General features: G+C 38.5%; 1 protein-coding gene across 4 annotated transcripts in view; it reads right to left on the reverse strand.

Annotated features, from left to right (window-relative positions):
- ADRA1A (adrenoceptor alpha 1A) overlaps positions 1–20,097 on the reverse strand; it is a 37,547-nt gene that overhangs the window by 12,283 nt on the left and 5,167 nt on the right. For all 4 annotated transcript variants that reach the window (XM_087969949.1, XM_087969950.1, XM_087969952.1 and 1 more), the window contains one exon: positions 18,031–19,695. In XM_087969949.1, coding sequence (XP_087826075.1) covers positions 18,031–18,913 — 883 coding nt within the window. In that variant the 5' untranslated portion in view covers positions 18,914–19,695. The remainder of the gene's footprint in view (positions 1–18,030; positions 19,696–20,097) is intronic.

Consider the following 20,097-nt stretch of genomic DNA (forward strand, 5'->3'; position numbering starts at 1 on the left):
ATTTGTGGCTAAGTCCAGATAGATTTGCCTATTATTGCTTTCAGTTCTTTATCTGTGTGATAGAAATGATTCATTCTTCATGAACCGAATTCACCAAGGAAAAACATTTTTCTCTTGATTATGAAATAATGAAATTAGTTAATGGATAGCTACCCTAAAAACATAGTCTAACTATTTAAAAGCAGAATAGTTAGGGATTATCTCACTTTATAGTATGGGATTTTGTATTAATCTCTTGTTAGTAATATAGAATATGTTGCTATAGTTTGATAGGAGTAATTTTAGTTTAAGATCTATGATCCTACATACTTTGCTTAAATTACTGATTACTAGTGTCATTTTAATTTTAAGATTGTAGCTCGCCCAGAGTTACCCTCTGGTAAGATGGACAGCCAATAAATTTTACAAATAAAACAAACAAACAAATATCTATGTTGACTTGACCATATTTGTGTATGTGTGTGTGGGAAATAGCAAGCAAAAGGATTGCACTCGTTGACACACTGTAATTCTGAATCCAATGGTCTTATATGTGTAGACTGGGTGCAGATCAATATATATCATTGTCTACATTGAGAATCCATTACATTCAATCAATTCAATGGGATTACTTTCATTGCTAACTTTTTATTGTACAGGAGGTTTTGATGGTCATTGCATAACTGTATAGTTCTTTGATTCCTTCTCTTTCTTCACGATAAGACTTCACTAGAATTACATAGTGTTTCAACTTGAGAGAGGCTATCTTTACTTTTGACTGCAGTAGAGCAGCAGCAATCTAACTCCTGCTGATTAAAATAGTTCTAGTTGAAACATGACTAATGGGACCTAAGCTAACAAAAATAGTAATGACTAAAACGATATATCAATCCCATACAGCATTTGTGTTTGGTGCGAATCAAAGGTTAAGATAACTAGAATGATGATGTTGATGGAAAAACAATAGAAGAAATGGAGAACTAGATGGGGCCAGTACTAAAAAAAAAAAGATTTTAACACATCAGGATTAATTCTCTGTAACAACAAAGTTCAAATATTTTCCTCTTAGCTTTACTTCTTCAACTGTCTTGCATCTGAGGTAAACAAGAGGCAACACGGAAAATGATTTATTAAATCATTCAGAGTTAGCTGTGGGAGAAAATTTCCCCAGTAATTGAACTTTGCTGCAACTTTTGGCAATCTTTAAGTGGAATCCTGAGATAATGCCAAGTTTGTTAAAAATAGTGATGGCATGTTTCCCACTCTATGGGTACTATAGTGAAAGGAAGTTTCAAATGCTTGCATAACAGTATAAGGCCTTGTGCTGTTCACTGAATATTGAATTTTGAGGTGCATACTTTTGGGTTTGGTCTGCCAATTTGGTGGCAGGAATTCTGCTTGATTTGGTTTATTTCTCTTCATTTTTGTGAATTTGTATTTTGGATTGCATTTCTCCAAAACCACTAGCAACAATCTACATTTTTTTGCAAAAAAATGCAGTAATTTTGTCCATATTTTAATGAAAGAGGGAATATCTCAACTGATATCAACAATATGGCATCAACCTACTTTGAAGACTATTAGATAAAAATGAAAAGTTTGTCTCCATTATTTTTAGGAGTAGTTTTGTCATTGTATTAATCCCTGTCTCCTTTGCCAATGATATAGTTCTCCTTTTCTTTCTTTCTTTCTAATCCTCTGATTTTGATAGGAAGGAAGAAATAAAAAGACTACAAATAGTAGAGTTTTGTAACCTCAAAGATTTTGCTTCCTTCATGGGATGTTTTAATGTGTGTTAACAAACACATGTTCCCTGATCATCTGTTACTTGTCTGATGAAATGCTATTAGCATTTTTTGCTTCTGATGTCAGTTTTGTTGACTGCTCGAAGGAGGAAAGAGAGAAGGGGGGGGTAAACAGAGATGGGAAAAATTGCACTTGAATTAATGTACGTAATTTTATATTTTTCAACCAACATACATGGAAATTTAGCATTCTTTTGAAATTTGCACATCAGTGGATTTTGCAGTGAAGTCTGTATTATACATCTGTATGAAGTATCCTTATAAATTGTGCATATCCATTACAGTAAAAATATGCTTTGGGAAGATGATTTGCAAAAAACAATGTAGTAAAAATGGTAGTATTTGAGAATGTAAGTTTGGAGAAATGGGCATATCTCTATATATGCATTAGAGAGGAAATAATCCAGCATATGTGGGAGGCAATCACAAAAGTAAAAATGGCAATAGCAATAACAATAGCACTTAGACTTACTGTATATACCACTTCATAGTGCTTTGTAACACTCCGTGGGTGGTTTACAATGGCAGCAAATTGCCCCAAACAAGCTGGCTCCTCATTTTATCGAACTTGGAAGGATGAGTCAACCTTGAGCCCCATCAGAATCGAACTCCAGGCTGTGGGCAAAGTTTGCCTGCAATACTGCATAACTGTTGCACCACCATGGCTCATTTGCATCTGTGCAATTGAATCCCTGTCCTTGTTTTTGTTTTTTGTTTTACATTCAACACATTTTAAAAAGGGTTGGTCTTTGATCACACAGTTGCTACTTCTATCCTGACTTTCTTGAGCCCCACTGGTCACCCCAATTCTTAGAATAAAGGAAAACAGCGTAGTGCACCTGTGGTAAAGCATCTTGAGATTCAGCAGCAACAATATTTTCAGGTGTATTATACTTGCTACTTTTAAGCAAAACCAGGATAGAAATGGGTGCCTCTCTGAAGCACAACACATCAATTTCCATCTTTTATTCCCGACAGGGCTGAAAACATTCAGCCTGATTCAGCTTGTTGATATCTTTGTCATAATACTTAAAGGAGTTTTTATTGCTCCCTCAGGAGCGATTATATTAATAATCAAGTGCATCCTTGGATGCAGAAAAGCTGGCTGCCTTGAGCTACAGGGTCAAAGAAATATTTATCATGACATGTTTTCTGATCCATTTTATCTGGAAAACATAGGTTTGTTCCCAAATCTTTCTGCAAGCAAAACACATTTCTGTCATATAATAAAACATTGTTATTCCAGTTAATGAGCTTTGAGCACATTGCAATCCCACTTTCAAAGCTAATTTCTTAGTAAGAAAATGTTACATACAAATACATATCTTTTCCCCCGGACACACGGGGCTTCTACCACTCTTACTTTAACATCACAATTGCTTCATTAAGCCAGGAATTCTCCCATTAAGTAACATTGCTAATTTGGTCTGAAATAGAATACAGGTAGTCCTTGGTTAAGAAAGGTAATTGGGGGCCAGAATTTCTGTTGCTAAGCAATGCTTTTGTAAAGCACAATGTCATGTGACCACATTGCTTAGCGACAGTGATCCTGGCATGCCCATTTGACATTGTTTAAGAGCAGCTCATGCGTCGTTAAGTAAGCCCCAGGTGGCTTAAAAGCAGAACAGCAGGCAGGCAAGGCAGGTTGTGCCATGGGAAACCGGAAGGAAGGTTTGCCAATAGCTATCATGTGACCAGGCAACCATCTTAAGTGCAAGCTGATTGCCAAGTGCTCAGATCACGATCACGTGGCTGCAAAGGTGCTACGATGGCCACAACTTCAAGGACCAATCGTAAGTCTCCTTTTTCAGCACCATCGTAACTTCAAACAAATGACTACCTGTAAGGTAACACACTTTTATTATGTTGATGAGCTAGTAATAACCTTAATTCAAGATGGCAACTTTAATTCAATTCTTGTTATTTTTAATTCAATTCTTATTATTATGAAATTTAGTGGCATGATTTCCTGACTTTCTTCTTTAAAAGCCCCCCTCAACCCCCCCACCATTTATTTGATTGCTGTTGCAATGATCTGTTAAGTATTAGCTCTTCCAAAATGAAACAACAATTCCCCAGCTTTTTCTAAACAAAGAAAATTGTATAGGGCAACCCGCCCCCATAAAAGTCTCATCTACCAAAAAGAGTGCAATTCTTATAAAAATCATCCGGTTATTTTCAAACAATGATCCTAGAGATCATTCTGAAATTGTTTGCGTTTGTAAGGCCCAGATGAAAACTTTGTTGAAAGTTTGTTAATTACTCTCTCACTCTTTCTTTTTTATATATATATAAAATATTATTTTTGAACACTGTGCCAATCTAACAAGTAACTGTGTGACTGAGATCATACAAACGTCCCAAAGACTGGTGGCCAGGTGAGCCCAACATGGACACACACCATTGCAAGTCATCCTATCTCCAAACAAACAGACATTTTTAGCAGTAACATAATTTATTCCCATGCCTATTTGAAATCTGAGAATCAGGCTACATATCTGAAAGGAAAATACAGTTCAGGAAAATAATGACATTGTGCCAAGACCTTCTATGGGTTACTGTAAGTAGTTGTCACTGAATGCCAGATTAAAAGAACCGTGTCTGAACTGCATATGCTGATTTAACTTCATGCACAGCTGGTCTGCCCTGTGGCTTTATCCTTTGGCTGGTTCCACAGGGATGAAGCAAAATGAAGACTAGCTAATGCCAACTGCTCTATCATGGAGTATCATGGCCCATTCCTGCCCTCCAGCTCCACACCTATGTGGGATGAGCCTCCAGTGACAGGTAACCTGACCTGGGGCAAACCAGTTGTTAAATTACCTCCCCCCTCCCAAATCAAAGTGGATCCTGGGTGCTTGTGCTGCAATGGAGAAAAGAGCAATGGAGGGACCGGCATGAGGGAAGGAGGAGGAGGAGCAGGGAGAAGAAAGAGGGAAAGCGGCTTTCTCCTTTCCTCACACCGGCTGCTTTGTTGCCCGTTTCTCCATCACAGCACAGTGCAGTGCCCAGGATCCACTTTGAGGGGGTGGATGGGTAATTTAACAACTGGTTCGGCTGAATACCACCACTGGTTAAAAGGGATACACGAAGGAAGGCAAAGATACGTGTCCTAGGATAATGTTGCAGGATCCAATCTGGGTCGGTCCCTGGGATCAGAGGTTTGATCTTCTGAGCTTTCAGGCTCGTGCTGGAGCCCATCCTGAGGGAGCTTCTCTCTAATCTTCTGCCACAGAGAAGTTCTCTGAGGATGTGCTCCAGAAAAAGTCTGAAAACTTTGGAAGGCTAAACCTCTGTCCCAGTGACTAACCCAGATTGGATCCTGCAGGGATATACGAGATCAGGAGGAGGATTTAGGGAGGATTCCTGCTTGGATTTGGAATCTCCCAGAGCTCTTTAAAAGCCTTTCCCCACAGCTGTAACCTATCATCCCACTGAGCTATACTAAATTTGCATTTGTCTGAAATCTGCTGCCCTTGTGGATGATTCTTACCCTTTCTCTAATGCTTCTGCTTCAAACTACTGAAGTCCCACGATTTCCCTCCAAGGTAATGATTAAGATGCCTGGAGAATTTTGTACACTCCAAGACTCTCCTTAGATGGTGCTAGAATAATGAGAAAATGCTGCTTTAACTTTGGTACAAATGAAGATGATCCACCACACCCATGAGTTTTGGACAAGATAAAGGCAATGTTGTGCAATGGTGAAAAATATACATAACCAGGACATGCTCGTACCATGATTAGATACCAGTGGGGAAAGGTGCTAAATCAACCTTGGGAAGAGAGTCCAGGTTCATCTATCCTTATATCATTCAGTTATATCCTTAGCTGAAATCCATCTGATTGGTTGAATTAGGTTGACATTTTTTCCCCTCACATGTTTAACATCTTGCAAGGGAAACAGATGAAAACATACATAGTGCCTTGTGCATCAGATCCCTGCCCCAGCAGCCTATTCTCCTTGAGGCCAATTAACTTAGAAGCCCACTAGTTTTCCAGCTGATGACCTTCAGAGGCAATCAAAGCCAACATTGATCTCCCGTGACTTGATCCAACCCTATTTTGAAGTCAGAAAAGCTGGTAGCCAACACCACAGAAAACCCCAAAGTTGAATTATGTGCTGCATAATCAGGTTATACAAGTTGATTGTCTCCAGGCTGGGAAATGTTTGGGGGAGGAAGAAAATATATTGGGTTAGTGAAGATATGCCAGGTCATTTGATTTGGACTTGGCAAGAGCTTATATTAGCATTTATAACTCTCTTTTATGAGCAGGATGAGATTTAACAACTTGAGGAATGCAATAAGTTTGGATTGAAATTTAGAAAGAAAAATGCTGAGTAATCTTGTGTTTTGTCTTCTCTGATGATTTGGGTGTTGCAATTAAAGTAGCACAATCTCTTCACTGTGAACTAAAACACATGAAGAACAATTGAAGGAACTGGGTATGGTTAGTCTAAAGAAAAGAAGGACTAGGAGTCACATGATAGCAGTATTCCAGCATTTGAGTGGCTGCCACAAATAGGAGAAGGTCAATTTATTTTCCAAAGCACCAGAAGGCAAGGCATGAAACAATGGATGGAAACTAATCAAGAGAGAAGCAACCTGTAATTAAGGAGAAATTTCCTAACAGTGAGGACAATTAACCAGTTGAACAGCTTGCCTTCAGATGTTGTGGGTGCTTCATCATTGGAGGTTTTTAAGAAGAGTCTGAACAGTCAGATGTCTGAAATGGTATAGGGTATCCTGCTTCAGCAGGGGTTTGAACTAGAACCTACAAGGTCCCTTTCCAGCTCTATTCTGGCTGATCGATTGAAAGGAAATGGCAGCAGCACTGAAAGGCTGTTTCTGCCAGACTCCTCTTCCTCCTTTATAATAAGATAAGCAATCACAGTGCTAAGAGAGGATAATGAAGATCTACTGAGGTAAAAAGAGGTAACATTCGAGTGAAGATGGGGAATATATCATTACATCCTAAAGATGATAATCTGTGTGTGGTTGGCAAGACCAATGAAAGGGCATATTCTGGCTGCAAGGTATATTGCCGCCAGAATCATATTGCAGTCCTTCTTTTATAGAAACAAAGTCAAATTCGCAATTATTAATAATTTGCAATAGTATAGAAATTTTGTGTCTGTTATTCCGTATTCCTTCAGTTCTGACGCAAGCTGTACAGAATGTATCTTGGCATTTCCCCTCCCTTAAGCCATGTTCAATGGCTGCTTCACTAATTTCTTCTCCTAAATCTTCTCTTAGCTCACTGCTTACTAAAAATTGCCTTCCCTAATAGAGTTTAGATAAACGATGTAATTAGTCAAACCAGCAAGATGTTCATGGTATAAAATGAACCACTGCACAATCGTATTCACGAAGCCGGACAGCTCCTTAGCAGTTGTCTCATATCCTTTGATGAAACAACTGCTGTAATAGATTCCTGGCTTCTTAAAATAGCACTGTTTATGTGGTAATTGTAGCAAGAAATGGGAACTTTCATGTGTGAATCAGGCATTATAGATAGAACATTCCGATCACATAGCAACATTTCCCATTAGTCTGGAGTCTTTTCAATCTCTCTAAAGAACAAGGTCTGCATCATAAGATGTTCCCTTGCTTCCACACAATTGCCAGACATCAATGTGGTGGAAACATGAGAGTGGACCTTCTCAGTGGCTACTTATAGGATTTGGAATTCTGTAACGGAAAGTCAAGTGGTTTCCATTTTCTTCTTCTATTAATAAGTAAAGACAGTTTTCTGCATAGCTGATATGTAGGTACATTCAAATATTCTTCCTGACTTCCTGCATCTCATTTCAGTCCTGGTGGGACTCATCTGTGAAGTTTTTTTTCAGATCAGGGACAAGGCAATTCACACACAAAAATTAAAAGCAAACAAAACTGAGCACAGCATTCTCTACTACCCCGCAAAGGAGCTCAGAACCACTGCAAAATGTTATATTTTTAAGATCCAGGGCAGGGTGCACAATGGCTCAGTGGTTAAAGACACTGAGCTTGTCAGTTGGAAAGCTGATAGCCCAAGTTCAAAACCCAAGTGCCACAACAGAGTGAGCTCCCATTACCTGCCTCAGCTTCTGCCCACCTAGCAGTTTGAAAACATGCAAATATGAATAGATAAATACTGGTAAGTATCACCTAGGTGTGAAGGTAACCGCATTCCATGACCTCAGCATATAGTCATGCTGGCCACATGACCACAGAAGTCTCTTTGGGAAAATGCTGGCTTCCTTGACTAAGAAACGGAGATGAGCACCACCCCCAAAAATCAGGCACAAATGGAAATATATTACACAAATATAGTACCTATATTACAAGATGATCTAAAAGAAAAATAATGCTACATTATAAACAATGCATGTGTTTGCATATTGCATTTTAGTTCAATTTATTAAAATCTCAACCTCAGGAAATATTAACAAAGCTGGAAGGCTATTATGGTATTCCCTAAAATTGTAATGCCATTTCTTTTTTCTATCCTGTTCTGGCCCTTTTTGGTCCACTGTACTCAACAATAGTCAAGATGCTGATGGCATTCAAGTTTATGATGTATCCAAAGTTGGCAAGAATAAGCAAAAAGAAAGAGTGCAACTGAATGATCACCCCACTGATGTATAGCATTTAAACATGATGTACCATCTGGAATATGTGAATTTCTGCCTAGAATAGTATGTAGCAAATAGTCCTTGTTTTTGGTCTGGAGGTTAAAAAGATCCAGACAGCACACATTGGTTGCAATGGCTCTCAGAAATAAAACCAAACCAAACCAAACCCAAAGCATTAGATTACTATGAATCTTGTTCAGATTTATGGTATCCCATTCCACCCCTTTCCCCCACAAACTGTTTTGGGTTTTGCTATAAGAAAGGTGGATTAAATCTGCTTCCAAAGCAAGATGTCTTCACTCTTGTGGAGCAGTTCCTCTATTTTTTATTTCATTTCAATTTATTTTTGCAAATGAACCTTGCCATAAAACTTCATGAAACTGGATGGAAGAATGATTAGAATCCAGATGCTGCCAAGCATGTCTGCAGAAGTAGAGGATTCCAGAGACAGCGTCTTGAGAAGCACGATGAAGCTACATACCAAGAACTCCCTGTCATTACTCCCCCCCATGAAATCTTGGGAAACTCTAAAAGTTGGCAGAAAAATCCTAAGTGGGATAAAGGGAAGATAACTCAGTTTCTTAAGTCCTGATCTAGATAGAAGAAGTGAGAGAATGCAAGTTCTTTAGAAGCACCGGATAATACTGGCAGAGACAAAGGTTTCTGGGCCTTTAAAAACATAGGCTATTTATACTTTGGAATCTCTCACTTTCCTGTTGAATCCAGTGGAAGAATGCAATTATTAGGAGAGTACAATTCATTTTGAATTGATACAAAGAATCAAGCTACTTCAAGTTTACAATTTGTGCCCTTGAGTCAAAAAGGTTTGAAGACATGATAAAAGCACGGAGGCTTGTGCTCAGCAGCCCCCTCAGATCTCTGAACTAAATGGCCTTGATGATGGAATTGGAAAGGATGATTCAACCAGATTACCTTTAAATTTGAACCTTTGCATAGATCTCTTAATGAATGTGCCTGATGGGATTGATCCAAAGTCTTCATGGGAAAATCCTTATAGAGGGTTGTGATTGCCACTGTTCTGTGATGGTTAAGCCAACCGCTTAAGCCAACCGACTAGGATGCAGGACATTCAGGGTCAAATCTAACCTCAGGTGACTCTGAGCCAATTACTTTTCCTTGGCTTTGTCTCTCCCAAAATACTGCTATGTGAAGAGAAAAAAGTACATTATCCTGTGCATATTATTTTCATCTCCTAGGGGAAAGGTAGGATGAAAGCTACTGGATATAAATCAATAAACAGATGAACAAATACATTAGTATTTCTATTTTTACAGGTGAAAGAATGGTCTGAAGAACCCACAGACCCCAAATATGGTTTAGTGCTTGGAGTGATAAAATAGATCACTTTCTCTCATTCAAGGTAGTGAAACAAATGAATTCAAGTTGAATGCAATAATTATTTCAGAAGTTTGAATTTCATCCATTACATATTGAATTATATATTCACCCATTATATATTGAATATATTGAATGTTGAATAAAAGGCAATGTAGGGGGGAAATTGACATGGTAAGCAGTGAGAAGAAAGTATCTCTGCAGGAATCTCTGTGAATGTTGGTATCTTCATTTGAATGTTCTACTCCTAAACTAGTCAAAGCTTTGACAATAAGCTTAATGCCTTATTATTTTATAAATTAGGCTACAGTGCTGGGAAATGTGGAGGGAAAGGGAAGAAGAGGATTGACAGATCCATGTATCTGTCATTTCTTCAGTGGAAGAAGAAAAGGTGGGGGGGGAGACTGATAAAGAAATCCTTTCTTAATGTAACCTGAATATATTTAATCTTATATCGAATTTGTATAACCCACACATGATACAATGGAGGGAGAAAACCCAGATGGCCAGAACCTATCACCTCCGAGAGGCACAGCCAGGAGATGAGAAGATCATAAAAATTCCACAGTGAGATGTGTCCTGGGAATCTCTGGAAAAGTTCATTCTAAAAAGTGGGTGGGGGAAATTAGGTATGCACTGGGAAACTGTGAAAAAGATCGTTTCTACAGAAGGGGTGGGGGGGAATTAACATACTGGCTTTTGTTTCACTAAATACACATCAAGATAAGGGGAGGGGTTCTAAACTCCGTTATCTATCCCTGTATGCCTGAGGGACCTCAGAGGCTGCTTTGAACTCCTACAGGAATTGTCTCATCTTAATAAAGGATTCCTTTTGATACATTTGGTTTTCAGAAGTTCATTCTTGTTAATTGAATGGGAAAAAGTTCTGTAGCCTGACATAAAGCAGCGTCTGCAATAGAGGTCAGCCCGGAGAGGATTTTTTTTTTTAAAAAAAATCCCTTCACTCTACCGAGAGGACCCTGCAAGAAAGGAAAATGTCTGAGTACAGCAAGGACCAAGGGGAAACTGAATGCTGGGGAGAAGTGTCGACCCAGCCAGATACTGACTTGGTGCACCCCATCGAAGATAGCGAAGCTGCCTACGAAACCTCCACAAAGCCCCGATGGTCTATAGGCATCGGAAAGAGAGACAGCTGGGATGGAAGAACAGGGGAGTAACCCTCACCCAGGGTAATCGTAAACCCGGATGGAAATTGGAGCTGGAGGCCCTATCGGATCAGGAAGGATGGGGCGAGGAGCCACCAGCCGATGACTGACTGAGACGGTACATAAATCGCCTCGTGAGGGAAGCCCTGGAGAACCTTGAGGTGAGGGATGTACCAGGACGCCAATGCAGGAGAGCGAGGGAACCAGAAAATGAGAGAACCCAAGCTGCCACCCTGGATTCAGCTGAGAATGATTGGGCAGCGGGACAAGCTGAAGAACCAGCAGCCATACCAGGTATAGCATATCAGCAGCAAGGTAGAGTAAGTTACAATGGCATTGGATACATCATTGGAAAACCAAAAAAAGTAGGTTGGAGACCAGTTTGTCATGTCAATATCTATGTAATTGCTAAGTTGGCAATGACATGATGGCACATGGACATTATTTATAGCTCACCTTTCCTCCAAAGTTATGGGTAGGGCTCTTCCCATCATCTGGTCACTCCAGCTTTATCATTATGAGCCACGGTGGCACAGTGGTTAGACTGCAGTACTGCAGGTATTTCAATTTGACAGTTCAAATCTCACTAGGCTCAAGGTTGGCTCAGCCTTCCATCCTTCTGAGGTGGATAAAATGAGGACCCAAATTGTTGGGGACAGTATGCTGACTCTGTAAACCACTTAGGGATGTAAAGCACTGTGAAGCGGTATATAAGTCTAAGTGCTATTGCTATTATAACAATCTGCAAGATCAGTTTGGCTGAGAAACCTTCATCCTAATGGTTGGACAAAGCTGATTCTCCATTGCTTGCATTTCTATTTCCCTGTTCTGCCCCTCCTCTTATGCTTCATTTCCATTCATAACTCAGAAGGCAATTCACATCCCAATGACGCCAGAGGTTAAAAAATGAATATGCTAATGATTCATTTGTGAAAGCCAGAGCAAATACAGTAGGAGCTATGGAACCGAGTCATCTATGTATTTAGCTTTGGCCAACCTTAGTCTTCTTTAATAGAAAGTAGAATTTTGAATTAACACCTACTAAGAAGCCAGGAAGGAACAAATATTCTTTCTGTGCTAAGTATTCCTTGATTTAAAAAGTTGCAGTCATATTGATATGGCTCTACTGGTATATACAATGTATTTGGGATTGTGTAATGAAATATCCTGATCTCAGACAAAGAGCTGTTAAAAAAAGGAGGGAAACAAATAGGATCCAGTGTACTAGAGTATGCCATGAAAAATCTGACTGTTGTCCCCAAATTGTACATTTTCCCAAGGAAAAATATTGGAAACCGATTCCTAGCCCTACCAAAATTGGTCAGGAACTGTCTTTTTTTTTAAAGTAACTGAGTAGGGAAAATGCTTTAAGACATGGGAAATGTCTATATTCCCTATATTTATTTATTAATTTAATTTTAACTGTAAATACAATTAAAGCCAATAATGGATGCAATCATATAAAATGCTTAAACTGGCTACTGAATTAACTAATATTCTGAGTTGCACAATACTCTGCATCATAACCATTTCATGCTAAGCCACAAAAAAAAACAAAAAAAAAACCACCAAGATTACCATGTTATATGAACTGTTAGATCTGTAACTGCCAGGTGCAAGGAATCAAGACCACATGTTAAGTTTTATTTCAAAAGATCTATTGCTCAAGCCTATACACAAGAATCTAGTCAATCAATGGTCAATACTAAATTGTCCCTAAATAAGAATCAACAGAATTCAAGGGAGGCTGGACTTGGATCGCTTGTGGCAACATAATGATGCCAGACCAATTCCTCTCTTGACTCCACACCCAGGTTCTGCCTCCTCCTCCTCCAATAACTGACTTGGATTTTTATTTATTTGTTTATATTTCATATTTCTTAACCATCTCTTTTTTGAGATGGAGCTAAGCCTTAACTCTATCCAATTACTGGCCAATACTTTTACATTTTGGAAGGAAAAACCCCTGGTATTCTACTCCAGAGCTTATGTGGCTCTCATTTAAATAATAACCTTGCACACCACCACGGACAGATCTCAAAGTTGGTCGATATATTTCCAAGTAGGGATCTGGAGGAATGCAGTTCATTTTTATCTCCCTTGTAAATAACTTTGAATTTTACTTACTGAGAAGCCTACCAGATCTCCTTACAGGAATCTTGCAATTACTGTAGTTTGTGTCTCAATCAGATCAGCTGTAGTTTCTAATGAGAGACACTTTCTCCATTGCCTTTGTTAAGGGCCCGATTTGAGAAGAAAGACAAACAATGTGATTCTAAAGTAATGTGGATGATGCAAGGATGGAAATTCTGTAGGCAACTGTCCTTATAAGGGCTCCTAGTTATGAGGGTTTAAATTTCAAAATGAGAAGCATTTCACTTAAGAACTTGAACAGCAAGAATTTTACTCAGGTGCCCTATTCACAGAGGGGGGGAAAGGAACACTATGTCTCTAATCTTTTTTTTTTTTTGCATATGCTTATGATTTCTTGGCAACCACATTCCAATATTATGCCAGCTAGGGCCCACAGAATTAGCTGTGTGATGACTTCCCTTTGTTGGAACTTAGCTATGTTACCCTCAGGACATTTGCCAGACTTCACTGATTGCTCTAAAGGGAGAGTGAAATTTGATTATGGCTCTTGAACTGCATGGTTTATATGTAGTCTCTCTGGAAGCTTCCTAGAATTTGAAAGAAAGAAAAAAATCCAAATTGAAGGCTAGCTTTCTTACCAAAAGAAAAGAGAGTCCCATGTCAAGATTAAGTTATGGAAAACTCTGGATAACCTTATGGTTATCTTCTACTTATTTTATTCAATAGCAATAGCACTTAGAGAGAACTATAAAGCCCTGTGAAGTGGCATATAAGTCTAAGTGGTTTACAGAGTCAGCCTCTTGCCCCCAACAATCTGGGTCCTCATTTTACCCACCTCAGAAGATGGAAGGCTGAGTCAACCTGGTGGGATTTGAACTGCCAAATTGCAGTCAGCTGGCAGTCAGCAGATATAGCCTGCAGTACTGTTTTCTAACCACTGTGCCATCGTGGCTCATCAACCTTTCCAGTTAGTTAACCTGGGTCACTGGAAAGAAACTACAGGCAGTCTTTGACTTATGATCAAAATTGGGAGCATTGTGATGTGAGTCACATCTGATTTTACAACCTTTGTGCCATGCTTGTTAAGCAAATCACCTCAGTGGTTAAGGGAATCACATGGTTGTTAAGCAAATACAGCTTTTCCCATTAACCTTGCTTGTCGGAAGCCGGCTGCGAAGGCCACAAATGGTGATCACATGATTCCAGGATGTTGCAACCTTCATAAATATATGTTGGTTGCCAGTTGCCTGAATTTTGATTATGTGACCATGGGAATGGTGTAAGTGCAAGAACCTGTTGTTAGTCACCCCCCCCCAGTGCTGTTGTACCGTTAAGCAATTGCTAAACAAATGGTTGTAAGTGAAGGACTATCTATATATAGAAACATCTCAATAAAGGAGAATATTCATAGCTCAGGAACATGAGTGTTCCTTGATGCTCTCTGAGCTTGCTTTTTTTCTTGCAAATATTTCATTACACAACCTATGTAATATCACTAGTGCTACTATGGGAGTGGGCTTTGCTCTCTGTTTATATTTTATTGGCTTGTTCTGTTAGTGTTGGTGGAAGTGGTTTTGATGTGATAGGGTGGTTTTACTAGGCAGTTCTTTGATTTGGGTATTGTTCACTTCTTGATTAAACATCTCTAACATAAGCACCACTGAAATGAACTCCAAGGCTGGACATAGTGATGGTTTACTTCAACACAATTTGTTTAATAACAAACTATGGGGTAGATATATATGTGATGCCAAATTCAAAAGCAGAACATGAAAGCAGGTTTAGTCAACATCTTTAAGACTTCAGCCAAATCGAAAAGTCATCAATAAATACATTAACAGTGGATTCCTATCAATTTAGTAACTATAAATAATGCAATTACTTTTTAGAAGTAAATGTGTAAGAGGGCTGCTAACACAACAATTGTAAATTTACTAGCAAGCACATTTTATTAAACATAAGAACATAAGAGTCATCTTTTAATGAGATGGGCATCAAATCAATTTAATTAAATAATAATAATTTAAACGTGAGCCGTGCTGTCACAGTGGTTATAATGCAGTACTGCAGGCTACTTCTGCTGACTGACTGCAATCTGGCAGTTCAAATCTCACCAGGCTCAAGGTTGACTCAGCCTTCCATCCTTCCAAGGTGGGAAAAATGAGGACCCAAATTGTTGGGGGCAATATGCTGACTCTGTAAACCGCTTAGAGAGGGCTGTAAAGCACTATGAAGCAGTATATAAGTCTAAGTGCTATTGCTATCGCTTTAAAGAACAAACTTTCCATGTTACTATGTTTTTATTTTTAGAGTAACAGGTTCACTGGCAGTATTTCTTAATCATTAACTTTTATTTGTTATTTGCCTTTTATGATGGATAAACAATCATTTTAAAAGAAGAAAATAAATAAACCGAGCACACAATTGTTTCTAATACACATACTAATCATAACATTTATTTCTACCAGCTGTTCACACAATCCCAAATTGTGATTATTAAACTGCCACTCTTTGGGTTTAATAATTTCACTGTTTGATGATGTGGACATAAAGGAAGATTTTTAAGATAAGTTAATTGATTTTGTAGGAAGAAAAAAAATACAAAAAATACAATTGTAAAAATACATTTACAGGCTTTTCAAAAGTGTTTAAGTAAAACATTGATACAAAAACCACTGGTGAACAGATAATCTACAAAAAGGCATTTCCTGAGGTTGCTGAACAATTAAATATTAATTAAAAAAAGAATGATCCTGAAAATTCATTTTGTCCCTTGAAAAGAATAAATGGAATTAATAATTGAAGGACATACCTGAAGTTAAATAACATTTTAATTACTAAGATAGTGAACTTTGTTGAACACAAATCCTTGAAATAAATGAAGGATAGATGAAAGAGAATGTAGCATTTTTACCAAAGCCTAATTTTTTCCAAACCAAGTTTGCTATCTGTAATAAAACAATAAAATGGATTACAAAACTCACTGTTTGTATTAAATGAAATCCTGCCATTCCAGCTAATCCTTCCTAAAAGTATTCCCTTCAGTTATTACTGTCTACTCTCTCGTATTTCAACCCCAAACTAGGTACAATGTTTTTAATAAAGTTAAGCAAAAGTAGATTAACCTCTCTTTTAAATTAATTGAATCAGTCTGCATCTGATGAACTTCGTTAAATCACTCTTGGCATTTGTACTTCCCAGATAAGATGCCAGCATTTAAAAACTGCTTAATCCATTCACCCCTTCTGGGCATGCTTGACCACACCTCAGGATTTAACATGCTGGCAATTTTAAAGCTCTAAACTAATTTGAACTAGAACTAATTCAATATCCAAAATTTGTAAAAGATGTTTCATTCAAAGTATTTCCAAAATAGGAAGAATTGTTGTATGCAGTTCTTGGCCATTTGTTTTGCTTTGTAGAAATCTATATTTTATAGGTCTGTATAATAAGTGATTAAAAGAGAAAAATAATAATTTTCAGAGTTTTGATTAGGAAAAATTAAAACACAAGTGTTAGCTCAAAAGTGCTTTTTTGTTCAAAAGGCAACTGGAATATATTTTTTCTTTGAGGAAGAGGTATGATTGCCATTGAAATGTCTAAGTCAGGGGTCTCCAAACTTAAAACTTGTCAACTTTAAAACTTGTGGACTCAATTCCCAGAATTCCCCACCCAGCATGAATGGCTGAGAAATTCTGAGAGTTGACATCCACGAGTCTTAAAGCTACCAAGTTTGATGTCCCCTACTCTAATTTATGGAAGGCACTTGAGCTGTTTGCAGATCAAGTAGGACACCTCAATATTATCATATCCAGCATTTAAAACAAATACCAACATTCTTTCTTCTAAGTTGGGAATGACATTGATTGAAAGCAGGACTTGAACTGTTTCCAGATCATTTTGCTCAATTTCATATATACAGTATATATACTGTATATATCCCAACATACATAAGAGAAGAATAGATGTCTCCCCTTAGCTAGTGTTGTGTTGGATTGGATACAATTTCCTCCAGCAACAGGTGCTAAAATAATTATAATAAACCCTCATAAATAGGTTTCATACATTTGATAGAAAGATACACATTTTGAAAATCACAGAAAAGATAATTTCTTACAAATGACAGTAAGACAGGTTCAATGCAATCCAAAGCTCTGTTTTGAGAATTAATCTTTTGAATGTTGGTTCTGTGTCTGTTTACCCAAATGTAATCTGGACTTTGTGAAAGATTAACCCCAAACAGATGTGGAGATAGTTGTGGAGATAGAAGTTTGGGTGACCTGCAGAAGACTAGAAGTCAAAAACTCTTGCCACTTATTTAACCATCAAAACAGATGATTTTTTTGATCATTGTCTATAAACTATGTTGCTGAAAATAATAAAAAATGTTTGAGGAGAAGTAAGGGGAGATGTTTTGGATAAAAGGAATTGTGAGCTTGGCTCTGGTGTAGGGATCACAAATTCCTAGCCTGATTATGTTCTCAGAGGCATTCTGTTTTTAATTAAGACCATATATATCCTTACAGGTTCTAAATGATTGGGCTCAATATCCTAATTTTAAAAAGTAAATCCCACAAATATGAAGATTTCACTGAATGATGCCCAGTGAGCCAAATTTGTTTGATCATCTCCTGTTTTCATTATGACGCCAACAGGACGTGACATCTGAATTTCTTATCAAAAACAAGAATCATCCTTTGCCTTATCTAGATCCCTATGGCCAGTGCAAAAATCCCATCTTCTTTTAGCCAGTACCAGTCATCACCTAGTTGCTTAACTCTGTATATGTACATCCTCAGCGGTAGAGAAAAAGGACACAGGAGTATAAAAATAACATCACTCATATCCCATAAATTATTTGATCACTACCGGGTATATATGACTCAAGCCAGAGAGACATTCGTCATTTACATCAGATGAAGAACCCATCTAGAATCTCAGTTATTCAGAGAAGTATCCACATCTCACAACCCCACATTCTCATTGACCAGTATATTTATATTTTACTTACCAATTGGCATGATTAAAAAGAAAGGAAGCCAACACAGGATGAAACATCCCACAACTATTCCCAAGCTTTTGGCTGCTTTCTTCTCCCGAGAGAACTTTAGAAGCCTTACAGAAAAATTGGACTTCTGCTTGGTGGTAGGGGTAGCTCCTGCAGCTTCAGTGTTGTTCTTGCGGTGGATGCGGAGAGTCACTTCTTCTGAATGGGACTTCTCAGTCTTCAGACCACATGACAATCCTTTACTTTCCCTTCTGGCTACCACGTATACCCGGCAATACATCACCAGTATGATGACCAGGGGGAGATAAAAGGACCCAAGAGAAGAAAATAAGACGTAACTTGGGTCAGTGTTGATCTGGCAGGTTTTTTCATCTTCTGGAGCTGGTTGTCTCCAGCCAAAGAGGGGAGCTATGGATATCACAAGTGATAATGTCCACACACACAACAGAGCCAAGAGGCCTCTTTTTTCGGTCACTATGGCTGGGTATCTCAGTGGGTAGCTCACTCCAATATATCGGTCTATAGAGATGACACAAAGGCTCATGATGGAAGCTGTGCAGCACAGAACATCAACAGCTGCCCAGATGTTGCAGAAGATCCTTCCAAAAGCCCAGTAGCCCAGGATGTCCAAAATAGCAGAAAAGGGGAGAACAGTAGAAGTCAAGAGGAGATCAGCCACAGCCAAGTTGATAATGTAGTAATGGGTTACACTTTGCAGATGTTTGTGACAAGCTACTGAAAGGATCACCACAATGTTGCCCAGGACCCCAAAAACAATCAGCCCTCCAAAGATGATTCCTAATAATATGGCCTTGGAAATATTTACTTGCTCCACAGTCTGGGTGCAGTTGAAGCAGTCAGAGATGTTCTCAGAGGTCAGTCCCATTATCAAAGCTGGTTAATGTTCATCCAGTGTGCTTGTGATTCTCCTTGCCCTTTCTTTGAAAGAGCCAAGAGCAAATATTTGATAGTGTTTATTTCCACATTGTAGATATAGAAACTAATTGGAAATATTAGTCTGGCTTTATAAATGCAGAGGAGAAAGCAAAACCCTAGACGAATGAACATATTTGAAAATCTGCATTTCTTCTTTTGCATTTGCTCTGAAGAAAAACATAGGCCTTTCTTGTCCCATAAATAATTCCAAAGCAATTATAATGGAAGTCTCTTTGAAGTTTACCATACCTTGCTGGGTGTTTGAAACCATATTAAAGACTGAGCTAAAGACCTCTTTCTTAGTTGCTGTTTAGTTTTTAAAATAATACCCATAGAGCCAGATGCTTTTTGTTACGAAACAAGGAAAATTGCAGCGGTAGAAAGGCCATCAACTTCCAGACTCTTTAAAAGTTCTTCACGGAAAGATGCAGCACAAATAACAGCAGAGTATTCTTTGCTCTTTGTTATGTCCTCTTCATATTTGACTTTGAAAAATCTTCCCACGTGAAAGAAGATTGCTGTCTGTCACTCTGGCTGACACTTCTCAATGTTTAGCCTTTTCATCCATGACTAACTTTATGATTCCAAGTTGCCGAAGAAGCTGTAATAATTGTAAAGGTGGGACACCTTGACCCAGCATATAATCCTTTTAACAAACAATGCTTATGGGCCTGCTAGGAATGCGGAGGAGATGGCTATCTGTACTCTTCTGCTTGACAGATGAGCTGTTTCCTAAAGAAGTCAAAAGGAGAAAACACATTTCAAATGCCAGGCTTATTGTTATCCAATGGCAACATTTCCCCAAAATTAGGAATCAAACCTTACTGAGTTTTTATCATCGCATACAGACGGGGTGGGATTCAAATTTTTTAACAACTGGTTCTGTGGGCATGGCTTAGTTGGTGGGCATGGCTTGGTGGTCATGTGACTGGCTGGGCGTAATATCACTCACATTGAGGCATGCATCTCCTCGCCTGGCCTCTCGTGACTGTGGGGATGCTGCAACAGTCGTAAGTGTGAAAAACGGTCATAAGTTACTTTTTTCAGTGCCATTGTAACTTTGAATGGTCACTCCACACAAGCAAAGTACCAGCAAAGGAGGGGGAAAAAACTCCAGAGAAGTTCCTGAGACAG

The sequence above is a fragment of the Notechis scutatus genome, chromosome 7 (genome assembly GCF_049901735.1).
Source record: "Notechis scutatus isolate UNSWTSFEM ecotype Mainland chromosome 7, rNotScu1.2, whole genome shotgun sequence".
Taxonomy (NCBI): domain Eukaryota; kingdom Metazoa; phylum Chordata; class Lepidosauria; order Squamata; family Elapidae; genus Notechis; species Notechis scutatus.